Here is a 16,845-nt window from a genome sequence, read left to right as displayed (position 1 = left end):
ATAACTTGCAGTTCAGTGTCTTGCCTAAGGACACTTTAAGGTGTGGTGGTGGGAAACTTAAAATCTCACTTTTAAACTTGAAAAAAGAAGGATATTTCATAAAATAAACTACATTAGCGATAACTCTGAGCATTCAGGACTCAGTAAGCTGGTCCAGATTAAATTTCTTCCCGGTCACCATGTGATTAATTTGAGTATACTTTAATTTTGTATTATACTATTTAAGAAAAATGTAGATAGAAATTAAACTGCAACAAAAAATGTTTTGTTTATTTTAAAAGATGTGCATTGCCAGAATCTATAAATAAAATCAAAAGAAGAAAAACATATTTAACAATGGGTCTATGTGCTCGTTTGTCTATTAGAAAGTAACAGTTAGTGGGCAGGCAGACAGTCGGTTGTCTCTATATTTAGCCTGTTAGTACTGGAGCCTTATTACCTAAGCTCTGCTGCAGCAGGATCTCTTGATGTGTCTAATACCCATTCACTGTCTGTATGCAAGCTAAGAGCTATCTACACCTGCAGGCACATTCACAGTCAAAAACATGCATGTCAGCACAATTAAGACATATTTGAACACTTTCACACTTGTAAACAATATCCCCAATAGCATAAACAATCTCCTTATGGAAGTCAAAATCCACCATTGTTGTAGGGAGCTATACTTACTTGTCCAATGACTTAATTCTATCTTTGCTATTTATCTTTAAAAATTCTGATTAAATTGTTTACAGCACATAAATCCGACATGAACATTTTCACAAAGTCTGCAAATACACATTCAGGTTTGGAGATAAAGGAATCACCATGGCAACAGAGGCAGGATGGGCAGAGTGCACATAGGCTCCCAAAAACCATCTGTAGTCTGCCACGAGCAAACCGACACACCCACACAAACCAAAAGCTGTCAGGACATGCTTTACTGCACACATACACACCTGTCGGGGTGTGTACATGCATGTGTGCTTGCTTGTCTCCATGCCGTTATTCTCATAGCACCGTTCACATTTATCACATTCAAGTCTTTTCAGCTACTTATTCAAGGTTTTCATTTCAAACAAGCACACACTTGCAAAACCTGGCGACTGCTTGAGTTAAACTGAATACCCAGTGGCAAGTATAACCTTGATAGCTTTGGTTCAGACACTCATCTTTTATGCACCTGTGCTGCACCAAACGCCATTTCTGAGTATCACCACTGCCCAACCATGCTTTCAGTGCATTTAAAGAGAATGGACTATTGCTTTACGTGTGTTTTGCAAGCAAGCACACAAGTGCTGCTAAGCAATTGTTGGTGGGTGTGTTGATGGCACAGTGGGGATATTTAAGCAACAGAAAAAGAAACACCTCACTAAACTCGACAACATCTCTTCAGGGGAAACGCAAGGAGTTTCTTTTTTGTGCTTGATAAAATCCCAGTATTTAAAAATGTAGCATATGATTTATATATATATATTTAATGTGTTTAAACACATCTAAAGCATCCTTTACCAGCACTTATGCATACTGATAAAACCTGACACAAAGTTATGCACACAGAGAGGAAGATTCAAACATCTGGTGTCATCGCAGGTAATGATCTCAGAGGCAGCTTGCAGTTTTCAGAGAAACAGCATGGCTTAAGCAGCATATTTGCAGTCTGTCCATGCCATATGTGGCCTCATTTCACCTCAGTCAGTAGTGTTTACAGTCATTTTAAATCATATTTGCTATTCATGTTTTGTTTTATGTAGAGCCATCTTTTTTCTTTACATAGAATAAACTGTATTATCTGCGTTTCAGTGTTTAATCTTTTCATTTTCTGTACTGAGTAAATAGGGCTACTGACAAAGTATCTGTTATTAGCTCAATGTTTGTGTTCAGATGTGCCCCTTCCCTAGAAGTAGCTATTGCTACCATCAACTTTGTTGTTTTTGTGTTCCAGTGCAAAGTACACTTTTGCTAGTGTTTGTGTTTAACCGTTTCTCTGACCAGGAGTAAGTTATCAACAAAGCTAATGCTAATATTGCTTTCAAACTTTACTAGTGATCTAGGTTCCCCTTTAGATTGTTTCAGGCTTCTATAAATTAAATGTATTAGTATATTATTCATATTGGCAGCTGTAAGATCAGTATCAGGATTCTAAATAAAATATTATTTTAATATTTAGATTATTTAGGACAAAACAAATGGACAAAATTGTGTGGCCTACTTGAAATGAATTAGTCTTTTACTCAAAATGTATAATTTACAAAAAATTAAGATAAGATAAGACAACAAAATTATTTTCTTTAAGTAGTCACTTCAATAATGGTTGTAGTTAGAAATCCAGGTCACTTAGACCAGATTCTGCATGACAAGTGACCACTGAATGGCTTAGAGACATTTTTTCCCTCTTTTCACACATAAGGTGACATCTTTGTACAAATACACAAAACTACATTTTGCAAGAAATAGTAGCATTAAAAGACAAAACACATTTACAATAGCTGCTGGCCTCTGAGTAAGAGAACAGGTGAAATTAAAAAGGAACCAGAACAGGAGACGCCGCAAGTCAAAATGCTCACATAAACTCAGTCACAGGAAGCTGTGAAGATTCATCACTCTACTCTACCACATCTTGAACTTTTGCTGCCAGTAACTATGTGGCTGAATCAAATTGAACTCACTCACAGACGCACAAACAGCCAGGCACATATGTTAAGACATTTTGTGTATTTGCACAAAATAGTGCACTGTGTTTACTTTACATTCCGGTACAGTTTCCAGCAAAGTGGCTTTGGAACAGAGGTGTGAGTCATGAGCACATAGCATTGGTTTGGGTTGGGCCTGGTCAGGCCTTGGGCTAAATGGCATAGCAGGTGCTGCTTGTCTCCAAATAGAAGGGCCCAAGGGACAATGACCCCAGAAACCGCTACATCGTGGCCTATTAGCAGTCACAGGAGAACAGTGGTGCACTGAGCAGAGTGTGGAATTTAACATTTAAGTACTTCTTGCAACACTATGTCCATGCTAATGATAACAATGCAGGGGATGTGTTTTGAATTGAGAATAATATTAAAAAAAAACTGTCTCAAGACTGTTTTAACAAAGCAAAACATTTGGTTTCCCAGAATCCAAATTATATTCAAAACAGCTACTACTTTCAGTTTTCTAAACTAAATCTAAATTCCAATCTTTTCCCCCATTAACAAATGCACCATAACTAAATGCTACCAGGTCATGTTGACAACATGTTACTGAAAAAATATCTGACATTGAGTCATCGCTCTGAAACAGTGAGATGGTTAAAACTGAGTTAGAGAAAAGATGACAAGACACTTTACGGGAACATTTTCTGCAGTATATTAAGACGTTCTTTGGGATCATTTAGGCTGTGAAGAAGCGACTCTTCAGAAGATAATAGGAAGGCTAAACAGTGTAAACAAAGTTGCTGTCTTTTGCCCTTTTGACCTTTCAACCTGTGCCTGTTATGGAGTATCCTTGATTTTTTAAAATGCTGATGGCTTTCTGGAAAGTCAAGGCATGAAATTGAACGCATGGAGAGTTCTCTTTTAGCAATAACAGCAGTGTTTACTGTGTTACCAGCTAATTTAAGATGACAAAGATAGAAAAATGTCAAGGCCATGATCATTTTGTCTTGGGTATTTTTTTTTAAACCTCTTTAACAGTGAATGCTCTTTCACTAATGGTATGACATTGCCTTAGCTCCTAATATAAACACATAAGGACTTGAAAATAATATTTTGCTGTTGTTCTAATATTCTATTATGTTACTCCTCAAAGAGAAATCGGCCAAAATCAGCATCAGCAGGTCAAAGCCTTACAAAAAGCAATCAGCTGGGAAAATGTGAAACGTGCAAATCTGTAAAGAGCTAATTCCAGTAAAATGGAAACAGGAACACCTGTTAAAAATCAATATTACCTATATAATTGTACCAGTTGCAATTGTAATCGCCTTCCTTGTCATATTAAAACACAAGTGGCCAAACAGAAGAGGTAAAGAAGCTTTTGTTTTCTGCACACTGACCCTATGACCTCTACAGCTGGCACAGAGATACAAGGACAAAGAACAAGGGGTTCAGCTCACACCTCTCTGATCTGCTTCAAAGCAAATCACACATGTGCACAAAAATATGCAAACCATGTGCTTCTGTAGCATATCAGAGAAATCAGTCCAGACACCTCTACCATCTTAAAGGAGGTGATTTTCCTCTAAAATTGCCAAGTGACTAAGTGATCATGTGTAGGAAGTGCATTGGTAACATGCAGCTAATAGTTAATTTGTGCATATTGTCATGTTAACAGGATTTCTTTAAACAAATAAATATCATTCCAAGACATTTAATTATAACTGATTAATGTTTTGCATTTAGAATGTTATGTTTTCTTTTATTGAAACGAAAAGTTTTTTGATATACGTTTTAAAAAATTATTTGAATTTTTTCTTTCCAAACAAACTTAGAGTGTGAACTGTGAAGGTGAGGAACAGAGGAAGAGAGCTTTGTCAAGAAAAGTCAAAGTCAAGGCTTGTCCTTTAATCTGAAGGCCATATGGTATCTACTGATCTATCATTCATATCGTCTCTCCATCTCATCATTATCACTCTTTACATTCTGCCCTTTTTTTTTCTTTAATTGGAAACCTTCTCCCTGGTCGCTATCTCTTATCTGCACAACTTCCTTTATCTGCCCTGCCCTGTGCTACCTGCTTTTAACCCTCCATCACAACTCCACCCATCTCCTCCATCACTCTGCCTCCGTGCGTGTCCTTTTCCCCAGGCGAAAGCCCCATCTCATCCATTCAGCTTCTCTCCCCTCTGTCATAATCCCGCTTCCCCCTCTCTCTCCCACCACTCAACTCTCGCCTTTTCCTCCCCGCAGCCCTGTCGATGAGACGTCTGTGTGTACCATACACTGATCTCGGCAGACACCTGTTCCACCCACTCCCCCCTCCTAATCTTTTCCTGCTATCTACACACAAACATGCATATGGGCTCACATGCAAGAAGAGGGATGAGGGGAAAGTGTGAAGCAAAATGCTCCAGTGAATAATTTAAGTCTCTACAGCGGGGAGCCAAAATGGAGCCTGTCATCCTGACGGATCCATTCAAACAGCAGAGATGGCATCCTCACTACCTGATACCGTGCTTTGAAATGACACTTATGAATAACTTCTTATGTCATTACAAAACTATAGCTGAGCTTAGAAAGCTATTCTGCTTACGGTGAACCTCGAACAACACCAACAACTCAAGTAATCCACAAATACAAGGAACAAAAAGAAACAGAAGTAAATTAGTCTAAAAATTGAAGTGATGGGTAGAAAATTACCAACATTTATAAAACTTAAATTTGGCACACAAACAAAAGTGGGTTTCGTCTACAGAACACAATACCCACAGTGAAACAGGGTGACAGCAGCATCATGCTGTGGGGTTCCTTTTCTTCAAAACTGTTTATTTTATTCAGGTGAAGTTATGAACAGCCTCACATATTGGGTAGTTTAGACAAAAAACCTCTAGGTGTTTTCAAGAAAACTGAAGATAAGATGATGAGATTTTATTTTGTAGTTTCCCCGTGAGCATGTTTTTTGTTCAAATCAACAGCAAACATGCCTTCTTTGGAAGAAAAATTATGTCTTGGAAAAGCTCAGTTAAAACTCAAAATCAAGTCTGTTAAAATGTGAAAATTAAAATTCATGGGGTCACCTAAAGAAGGATGAAGACAAAATATATCCTAGAAATCATTTTTGGACATTAAGGGTAGAGTAGAGCTAAGTTGATATGTTTAATGCTAAAATTGCTGAAACAGTAATAGCGCCAACACTTGTTTAGCAAAGATATTGCATTCTTTAAATGTTTTTTTTTTCATCTTTGTGCTTTTTTTTTTACTTAAATTGTGTGTATTATTATAAGTGTAAAAAAATATTTTTTTTATTACGTAATTGTAAAAAATATATTTACAATAATCCTATTTACCAATCACAAAAGCCTGTTATTGTAACAGGAAAGTTCAGACTTATAAAGTCCACCGACTATGAGACAGCTTTTAAATATGAAGCTGAAATTTGAAAACAAGGCCTGTGCAGCCCTGTGTTCAGATGTGTGGGAACTGGAAGATAAGGAGAAAGAAAGAGACTTGAGAGAAATTTTGTTGGAGAGAAACCATCAGAGGGTAAGAAAAAAAAGAGGTCAGGGCCACTCACAGTTCAATGGCTTTGTTCCACATGATGACGTAGCCTGAGAGCATGAAGGACTCCACGTTGACGATGTGGACGTTCCCTCGTTCTGTGCCGATGTACAGCCATTTACTCTGGAATGGCAGGTGGCAGAAAGTTATTCTGTGGAAGGAAAAAGAAGCAACAACCATTAGAGACATTGTCCAAACATTAAGGGAAAATGTTTGGATAACGATGAAAACTCTTGGAAATCACTGAGTGTCTCATAAGTGGTGACAAATTATGCCAAACTTTGAGGGAATTACTTACCACTCCAACAGGTCAGAGAACTCAAGATAAGACTGACACACCAAAGAGGGCTTTACTCAGCCATTTAGCCCATTTTTCTGTACATCCATAGGACACGTGAGGGCAAGAGTCAAGCGTAATTCTCCTGTTTTCATTATCTCTTGGTATCTCCTCCTTTCATCCATCCATCAGACTTAGATTTAATGAGAGGTTATAAACCCTTCCCTCCTTTAACGTGGCTGTCCATTCATCTTCTCATCCCTTTTTCATCATTGTGTTCTTTCATCCATCCTCCCGTGGAATAATAATGTGCAACCTTGGTAATCCAGCATGCTAATATTTCAAGGTCAGTTAGATCCTCCAGTGATCTGTCTGATTCTGCACAGCGGTTTGAGACAAAGCTTTAGACTTCAGAGGCTCAAAACAGAACCCTTAAGTTACTCCTTGAGTATGAATATTATATACATAGCAAGAGAAAATAAAGTCTGGCTTCTTTATTTTCAGATTACATCATCCTGTGATCAAGCATGTAAATATTTCCTTTGTAATAACAAAATTAGCTGCTACAGAGCAATTAAAACATTAAACACATGAAAATTCCACATCAGATCAGTATCAGAGTCAAGATTAATAAAATGTTATGTCTCAATTACTGTTCTTAATTATTCTGCATAATTCTGCAATATTCAATAGTTATGACTCACGTTTGATATAATGAATGTGCATTAACTAGTGCTTTGCAAAAACTAACTGAAAGTCTCCTAATTAAATTGACTAAATAAATTAGTACAAAAAATTTGGCAACAAAATAAAATGCTTAGAAATACTGGGTTATGAGAGACTTTATTAGATTGCCTACAAATATTCTTTTTGGCAATCTAGTCCAGTACATGGTGATAATAAACTTTTCAGCCAGGTTTCCCATTTTGATTTACTCGTTACCGGCTAAACTGATTTAAAAAGTCAATTCTCTGTGTTTTATAGTTAAACAGATTCAAGATGATATTGTTAATTTAAATATGACCCATTATATATAAATTGAAGTACATCGTGTATTAGGCATAATTGGGCCTAAATCCAGCCACAGTTAGGTATGAGTTAAATATGCATCAACAGGCATTACTGGTCAACACTTAATAATGTTTTGGTGTGTGGAGAACTTATGACAACAGTTAACATGGGATTAAAACATAAGATAGAGATGATGATAAACTACAATCGCTGCTACAACAATGCATAATTTATTATTTACAAGTTAACTGAAGTAGCAGCCAATAACTGAATTCTTTCATTATTTGTATCACATCAGACAATGCACAAGCCTGATGTCCTGCTCATTACCAGCAAAATGTTTTGGTATAAGCTACTAGAAATGCAATAATATTTCCAAAGTACATTTTTAAAAGTCAGAAAAAAGAGATTGCAACTTCTTAACTATCTACACAAGTGGACACACGTAAAGCATTGCATTTGCAATTTAATAGCATTTTTTTTCTTGCAAAAAGACTATTCAAGATGTTTTACACGCTAAGTCACTTCAGCCTAAGAACCTAAGGGCTGTCAGTTTGTAGCACCCCTGCATCTAGTGGGTAAAATATTGTCTGTAAGTGAGTGCCCCTTTAACAGCTGCAGCAGTTTTATACACAATTACTTCTGTGTGTTCTGCTTTTCAGAAATATTATTCTATAAAATGCAATCTGTGTGCTCTCAGTGACTATTTGTTTCTCATTTACGGGCCCATAAAAGCTTGCCTGTTTGTGTTTGTGTACAACACACTTCCCAGCGGGAAATATGCATTCATGTTTTCTGCATACATACTGCATGAAAATATCTGTTGCATAATTTCGCCGTGTGTCTGTGCATGCACACGTTTACGCACGAAAACTAGCTGATTAAGTATTCTGAGAGCCAGTTTGAGAGGGCAAACTGAGAGGCAGTGTCAGGAGCATAATTATACAAATTTGCTTGCAATTTGTCGGTGTGCGTGCATGCGTGTGTCCACTTCGCAATGTGCGTCTACGTGTGCAAATATGCACCCGATTGTTTGTGCATACATGTGTCTCCTGGTAAAATCTCCAGCTTCAAGTGGTCACGACACACAAAGGCAGCTGCCAGCTTGCTGGCCCAGGGCCAAACACATTGCCTCAGAAATGACAGACGCCTGCCACACAGCTCAGCTCTGAGACTCACTGCACTGTGGGCTAGACATATGAGCGCATGGTTCACTGCAAATGAATTAAAGAGACAGGATAATTCAGAAAATTGCCCTTTGTAATGTATGGTTTTCTGTGTTCCTAACTAGGCGGATTCTTAGATTACAGAAGCTGTTCAAGCATTTCATAAAAATACTTCCAATTAAACAGACCTGTGTCTAGCATTGCTTTCTTTATTGCAGAGATAATTTTACTGAACTGCAGTCGAGTCTAGAGGCATAACTGCTGAATAAGGAAAGAAACATTCAAGACACAAAATTGATATGAATTGCTTAATTCATTAAACTAAGCTTTGCTAATTTTGTGAGACAGTAAATTTATAAATTGGACTTTTTAAAAATGTAGATCCATAATTTATTCAAACATACTGGACTGGATTATGACAGCAGAGGATGATGCAGCCAGGGAATTATAGAACTAATCAAAATATAAAAATCAATCAAACACAATGTTAATTACTTAACACAGTTATCTCTCCGAAATTGTTCATGTTTTTCTGTCCATTGTATTTAGATTTGGAAATTCATTAACATCTTTGCATAATTGAAATGTCAGCGACACTTTTTTGCCACAAAGATGATCTGTGCCAATTACTGATGCAACAACAAGGTCAGACTGTAAAGAAAATAATATTAAAAATACCCTTAATACCCCACTTGATTGTGGGATTATTCAAATATATACATATATATATATATACACACGCACACACACAAGCTTTTAATGTTGTGTCAGGGATCTCATTGTAGACAAGCACAACTGTTATCCGTTTTCTGTCTCACCATGTATTTTGGTGTTTTCTACTTTTTCAAAAGACACCTCTTATGCTGGTATAAATTTGAGGAAATTAAGGAAATTTTGTGGAATATCAATACCACCAATGCTTCTTTGGTGCATTGCATTGGTATGCTTTGGTGCACTAATATTCAGAATTTCACTGAGAGCAAAGGCAAAATTCACCGGATTCAGCAAAATCATGTCTCTGTATATAGTAAACAAAAAGGAAGACTATTTCTTAAATCACAATAGTCATCCTCACACCCCTCCATCTACTGAGGTGCATCTTTTTATGTCTTTTTGAGTGTACATCATCAAGATGTTGTCCATGGTCACCATGGTATTGTCTGAAACTGCCCTCTAAATTCTCAAGTCAACTCAGAACTGGCTTCTGGTGGTGACATTTCATAGTATCAAAGCCAACTTAAGAAATTGACAGAGGACATGAGGGCATTGATGCATGACAACGCTATATATGGATGAGCCAATCTATATGCATAAAAGTAGCTAAATAAGTATTTACATGTTAATGGGTAAATGCTGTTATGTTTTAATCACTGTTGTTGGTACACATGGCATGTAAAGTTGCAGCACTCATGTGGTGGAATTGATCAACTTTTCCAAAGTTGTCAGTGGCAGCCAAGCTCACATGGTGTACTCACTGAATAAACATGAACATCCACTGCCACCACTAAAGGTGCCTATTACTGAGTAAGGTACATTTTAACCAAATGTATTCAAACTTCAGAATGTTTTAGTTTGTCTGTTTAATGGATCACCTGCCTGACAGGTTTCTCTGACTACTGTTACAGTACCTCAAGGTCTGCATATATTTAGTAGAAAAGCCAGAGTAATGAGGCTTTATGCCTGAAGATGTTTGACAACCTTCCTCGTTTTTTCCACAGCATCAACATAACAGATAAATCACGGGAGAACTTTCACAAGAGTCTGAAGCTCATTTGCAATCCTGAGAAATCTGAATAAACTCTACAGCTAATAACACCTCATAGAATCACTAATAAAAATAACATTGTGAATTCTTGGCGTGTTTTGTGTTTGGGTTGTAAACTGTAAATATAAAAAAGGGAAAGCAGTCAATTTTGTTAACCACCGCTTGTAAAAACAATCTTAATACGTTAATTGCAGGCAGACAAGAATGAGGCAGTTATACACATGTCAAGTTTGTATCCAACTTGACGTGTCAATATCTTTATAGCAGTTGTTTGCCACTTTGTAATCATATTTCACTGATTTCAACAGTTAGTGTAATCTTTTGAACAAATCCAACCATCTCATGCTACATTTATTGGGACTGCTTAAAACATATCCATATGTGTGCATATTTTCCTATTCTAATATACGTCTTAACATTCATATTAACATTTTTTCTAATTTAGAAGTTATCCTATCATAAAAATATTTAAATATAGGATGCATTATAATACAAGATTTAACAGTCATTTTTAAACCATTATTATTATGCAAGCAGTTCATAGGCAGGACTTTGTTTGTTTACAGTGCATTTCAAATTTCTTTGTCTGGAGATGCTTGCTGCAAGTTTTAATACCAACATGGCTGCAGTTTCTGCCATATGCCATAGAATATGGCATATAGCCATATTCTATGGCATATGGCCATAGAATATGGCAACTAATAAATAAGTTGCCATATTCAACAAGACATGCTTTTCATTTTCAGGAAATGAAAGTGTCATTGTACGAGTCGATCAAGAAGTGCACTCAATGCAGCAGCTAAAGGCCTGTGCAAGAAACTGCAAGAGGCATACAGATGCGGTTGTATAGATGTGTCCTTTGTGAAAGTGAGTTCATGAAAAAGAAGCAAATCAAAAGCAAAAACACACAAAAGTGTCATGCAATTATCTACACATTAACTATTTGAAAGCACTTTTCAACTAGCTTGCATGGTGTTCAAGTGCTCCAAGTTAAATTGAGCTTAAAAGTGTTCTTGTCAATGGAAACAAAATTCACCAATATCTCCAGCAAATAAGCAAAAGTGGAAAAATCCATTTTTAGTCATGATGTAAGTTAGCGTTTCTCCTCCTCCACAATTACATCGCATCATATCACCCTGCTTTGACAATAAAGCATCCACTTCTGCAACGTATTCCTACGAGGCGAAGAGGTGACGAGAGCATCCTACGCCAGAATGACTCGGCAGGATTTCTTTTGCACTCCCTACATCCCCACACTCCTTCCCACATACTGAATCACTGCTCACTGGCTGAGGCCCAGTCTGTCTCAACTCCTCCTCCTCTCATCGCTTCTCTTCTCGCCTCTGGAGCCTGTGATCAGATGTGAGTGGATGCTGACGCTTTCTGCAGCAATGCTTTCAACCATCAGCTCAAATTCTGGTCAGAAGGGAGGAAGGGGAGTGGGGGAGGGGGGGGAACTAAAAATGACTGTTGGATGAGAAAAAACTGAAAAAAGGTTCAAGGTTATAGAAAGTCTGAATGTCTGCAAATATTTTCAGACAACTAGGTCAAGAAAATTATAAAAGTACTTTTCTGAACACACCTGCAGTAATATCTTGCAAACCAGACTTTTGGTGTAGTGTTTATGCCGTTGTTCTAGGTGAAAACATTTTTAAAGTCTTTTAAGAGGAAACAATGTTCTGGTATATTCAATATATAGTACATGTAAATAATACCAAAAAAGATATCACCTCGTGCCTATGTGTACTCTCGCTGTTCTTTTGTGCACAGGGGATGATTTGGAAACCGTAAAATTAATAGAAGCATTTTTCATGACATTCTTAACCACATTATTATTTATAATTACAGTTTTCACTCATTCTTTCATGTTTGATAAAATTGTCTCATTGCTAAATATAATAAGTTGACTAAAATTCTACCAAAATATATAGTGCAATATTGTTAAGCAGAGATAACTAAGGACATGTTTTTGAAGTGAAGTGAATGGGCGGGACAAGTTCAATCACTGGGCCCTTTTTCCCCCCTCCAACAAGAAATATTTTTGAGCAAATGACAAGTACAACTGATGAACAAATGAGGAACTGATTGAGAGTCTATGTTCTCTGTACTCAGGATGTATCATGTATGTAGTTGTACAGTAAACATCTGTAAAACTATTATGTTTCAAATTGTCACCTTGTCTACAACTTGACAAGGGCCGGTCACATTTTAAGCATTTGGGAGAGAGAAGAAAAGTAAAGTTAAAAAGATGGGACAGAGTGTCAGAGAGCAAGTATTTTATTAGTTTTACAGATCTGTCTCATTCAATATTACATGTCACCCTTAAAATCTGGTGACATTGTTGCTAGGCTTCACTTCATCAATCAGGCCTAACTGCAGATGACATTTGGAGGAAATAAAAAAGTGCAATATTTTGAGCAATAAATATGGCTCAAGGGGAAAAAAAGTGATAACTGGCTAAAAAAAAGTTTTCTGTGGTGTTTAAAATTAAATATGGATTGTCATTTTCTGTGATTAAGGACGCAAAGAAAAGCAATCTTTCCCTTATTTTGTCTATTCTGGAACCTTGAAGAATGAGCCTTTTTTAAGTATGACTGAATTATATTAAAATGTAAAAAGCAAGGTCAAGACCAAGGGAAGAATGCCAAAGAGCTAACCATGTGAAGTCAGCACAGACCATTATGATATTCATTTTTCTTGTCACAGGTGAATGGATGGTTTGACTGCTTGCACCAGAGTAAATCAATAATCAAATATTAATTCCAGTTATACTTCCATAGTTTTTATTTTTTATTTAACCATTTGAAATGATTTATGTTACATTTCAATGGCAAGTCACTTGGCCACATGTGCCTCATTTACATTAACTACAGACACTAGTGAACCAGAGTAGGCTTTCAAATTCATTCATATGGTGGTATGCTTTAGGCACCGGGCTCCATTTCCACTTGTCTCTAACCTTCCACAGAACAATATTACTGCACATTGAAAGAATGAGCATGGTAAACTGCTCCATTTCAAAAGGCACACAGGAAGGCTTTAAGAGACAAGAGTTATGGTAGATAAAGGGGCAGTACTGGAACACTCCTCCCCCTGTATGACTTACATTAAGCATTCTGTTCAGCTGAGCCTGCTTCTTCTGGTTCCTTCTCCCTTTTGACACTATCTAACAAAGCAGTCTGGCACTGGGATTGTGTCCAGACCCACCTTGATATGGCAAAATCCCCAAGGTGATTGCTGTGCAGCGATTCAGGGTATAGCTATCAGCTAGTAGAATTATATTTCCTGTTGGTTAGGTAATAATAATAAGCTAAGAAAAACAAAATTGTTTCATATTAATTATAAAATCCGTTTTCAAATGACTCAGTCTGTTTTTATTCACTTACAATTTACAATGAGGAGGAAAAGAGTTTGCCCCCTTACAAGTTTCTTCTGTTTTTTTTTTAGGTCAAACTAATTTAATAATCAGACAAAGATCATCTGAGTGAAAACATATTGCAAAAATAATGTCATTTATTAAGGGAATTTGCTCACTTTAAACTACAAATGTTGCAATTTACCATGGGACCAACCACACTCCCTACTGTGTGTGGGCTCATCTGCCTTTCTACCTGTTTGCTTTCATTCTGTGTCTTAGTGCTTCTTGTGAAAATGCTTTTCAGAACACACTCACAGAAATGATGCACCCAAAATTGACCCGAAAAGCATAAAATGCTGCTAGATGTACAACAGCTTGTCTTCTGTTGCAGAATGATAATTATTTTATTATATATTTATTCAACAAAGGTATATATTTGCTACCACACAGATAGCAGCCTTTAGAGTGGCAAGACGGAAATATATTTGTATCTATTTTGTTGTTTTATGGGGGGAAAAAAAGACATATGTGCCCAACTGTGATTTCTGGGTGCCTATCTACTTAATATCTGTAACTTCAGCTTGGAAATGACAGGTAGGTTATAGTGTTGATATAGTCTGTAAGTTTATCATTTGAATGCATCTACTGCTGTTGCTCCTCTACCAACAGCTCAACAAGCCCAGAATACTCAGTTTGACTCAAATCATGACCCGAATTGATAAAATGCGTTCCCTGTGCAGGTCTATCTTGCAATTGTAATCAAATGATCATAAACTGAAGACCACAAAAACTCAGTTTTACCTTGTCACGTAGATCTCAACTATTCCTTTTTTCTTAATTTACTTAAATATGCATCTACCAGCAACTGGGTTTGATTTGGGTGACTGATGTTTTCATTCCTGATACTCATTAGATGATGCAAAGTATTGCAACATGGCTAATCCTTTAGATGCAATACTTTACTTTAGAAAAAAAAATCAAAGTACAACCAACAACGTTGTTAAACTAATCTGCATGAAGCTGATACAAAAAGCAAGAACCATAAGCATTTGATCTTTCGATACCACTTTTTGTTATTCCAGTTGTCTGACTTTTGATTTGTAATAATCTTCAAAAAGAACATGCTATTTTCTTGTGCTACAGAAGTTGAACTTCTCTTCCATCCACATTTGAAATGTGTCAAGTGACTTTGCAGCCCATCTTTCCCATCTTGACATCTCTTAAGCAACGCAGAAACTCCGCTCTTCTGCGGCGCCATGACTTGAGGTCATTTCGTTCAAAATGCTTACTAAATGTCAGAGGCGGTCAAGCGCCTCTACAAGAACACAATCCGCCCTAAAAGCTGCTGCTGGCCACCTGTCCATCACATCAGCGCTTTCTCAGGTTATTGCTTATGACGTTTAACCCCTTCATGTCTTTTCATCGAGGCAAATCACTGTCAGATGATATGATTGGCTATGATGGATAGTGGATACGTTTGTGATTGGATGAGACAGTGGACACAAACTTCCTTGAGGTGAGGTTATTCTCCACTTGCTTCTTTGAACTTGAACAATATTTATAAATACATTTAAAAAAAATTTTAAGACATATTTGGAAGAAATCAGGAAATTTGTTTTTAGCTTTTTAATATTTATAGAGGTATTTATCTACCATCATTGAAAGTTTTCTGACTATGTGCAAAAAAAAGTTAAATGTGCTATTTTTCACCTGATGCTAAATATAAAATAGCTGTTGGTAGTTGGAATGTTTGCAGTTTTAGTAAAGTCACTGGATGTACCTCATTAGCTTCTGGTTGGATGGAATCATTCTGACATAAGATGGAGAATCAATGCTCAGATAACCATGAACAAAACAGCATCTACGAAGAGGCACATATGTACAAGTCTACCCCCTTGCAGCTGGGTAAGGATCACACCTGTGCCAACGCAATGGGAAATCCTAAAATAATAGAAAGTAACCCAAATAGCAAGTGTTTAAATATCAGCAGGGACAAACAGAGAAAGTACAATAGAAGCTGAGAAGCAGCCACTCCGGGAGCATCTTTGTCCTGCAAATGGTTTTCCAGGCGCTGAAACAGTGCTGCCAAATGAAATGCTGTCTGTTTACATACTGTACAAGTGCAAACGCTAGCAGTTGACACAAGCAGCAAAGTGTGATTATGCCCCTGCTCGGAAAGTCACAGTTCATATTGCACCAGACCAAGTGTGAGGGTCTCGTTTAGAAGAGAGAAGAAAAAAAAACAATGACGTGGACATCCTGATCGTCATCTGCTGTAGTGTTTTCGCAAACAGATTACCTCTCTCTGTTGAACTTGAGGGAATGGAGGACTGCTGGTCTTTTCTGCCTCAGGTTCCACAAGTGGACGCTGTCATCGGCCAAAGCACTCACCAGCGCTCCCTGTTACATCAGACATAAAGTTTTTTTTAAATTTTATTTTAACTTATCAAAAAATAAAATCCAACATTCAGAAATACATGAGGTTAAAACTGAATTTTTCATAAACACATCCTCAGACTGCATTCCCCCCCCAAGAATATTAATCACATTCCCAGGCAGTTTGCTCCCAGGTAACGATGATGATTCATAAGATGTATAAAAGTGTATGTGTGCATGTAGGAGGAACTAAAAATCATCTCCATCTCCCCAAGGATTTGTTTGAGCTGGTGAGTCACAATCACACAGACGCAAAATCACACGGGCGCACACAGACAAAACACACACGACTGAGCATGAAATGCTGCTTTCACCAAATACGTTTCAAAACATAATCAAGTTGGTTTTATTAAGTGACTCAGAATGGCCTGGAGGTAATCCAGACCACGGGCATGTTTAAGACTTCCTGATTCCCACTCAGAGCATGCCGATATTTGTGTCTGTCTTATTGTTTATAATAATATAAGGATAGAATTTTGAATTTAATTTGAGCCATTGCAAAGCAAGGTATTGGTTGAGCTGTTAAAAGTAAAACAGGAATAAGAACTTCGGTTCAAAAGCTGTGATTTTTAATTTCAAAAATGCTTCTTTAAATGAAAACAGACTATAAGCACATTAATATTAATGTCGTCTGTGATAGGTTTATTTGTCATAACCTGCAA

General features: G+C 37.0%; 1 protein-coding gene across 4 annotated transcripts in view; it reads right to left on the bottom strand.

The window, feature by feature from the left end:
- Positions 1-16,845, bottom strand: part of stxbp5 (syntaxin binding protein 5) — a 107,076-nt gene that overhangs the window by 51,287 nt on the left and 38,944 nt on the right. For all 4 annotated transcript variants that reach the window (XM_023347670.1, XM_023347671.1, XM_023347672.1 and 1 more), the window contains exons 4-5: positions 16,047-16,147; positions 6,187-6,321 (exon numbers count right to left, since the gene is read on the bottom strand). In XM_023347670.1, coding sequence (XP_023203438.1) covers positions 6,187-6,321; positions 16,047-16,147 — 236 coding nt within the window. The remainder of the gene's footprint in view (positions 1-6,186; positions 6,322-16,046; positions 16,148-16,845) is intronic.

The sequence above is a fragment of the Xiphophorus maculatus genome, chromosome 15 (genome assembly GCF_002775205.1).
Source record: "Xiphophorus maculatus strain JP 163 A chromosome 15, X_maculatus-5.0-male, whole genome shotgun sequence".
Classification (NCBI taxonomy): domain Eukaryota; kingdom Metazoa; phylum Chordata; class Actinopteri; order Cyprinodontiformes; family Poeciliidae; genus Xiphophorus; species Xiphophorus maculatus.
The sequence above is the reverse complement of the archived record's forward strand: the minus strand, read 5'-3'. Positions and strand labels throughout refer to the sequence as shown.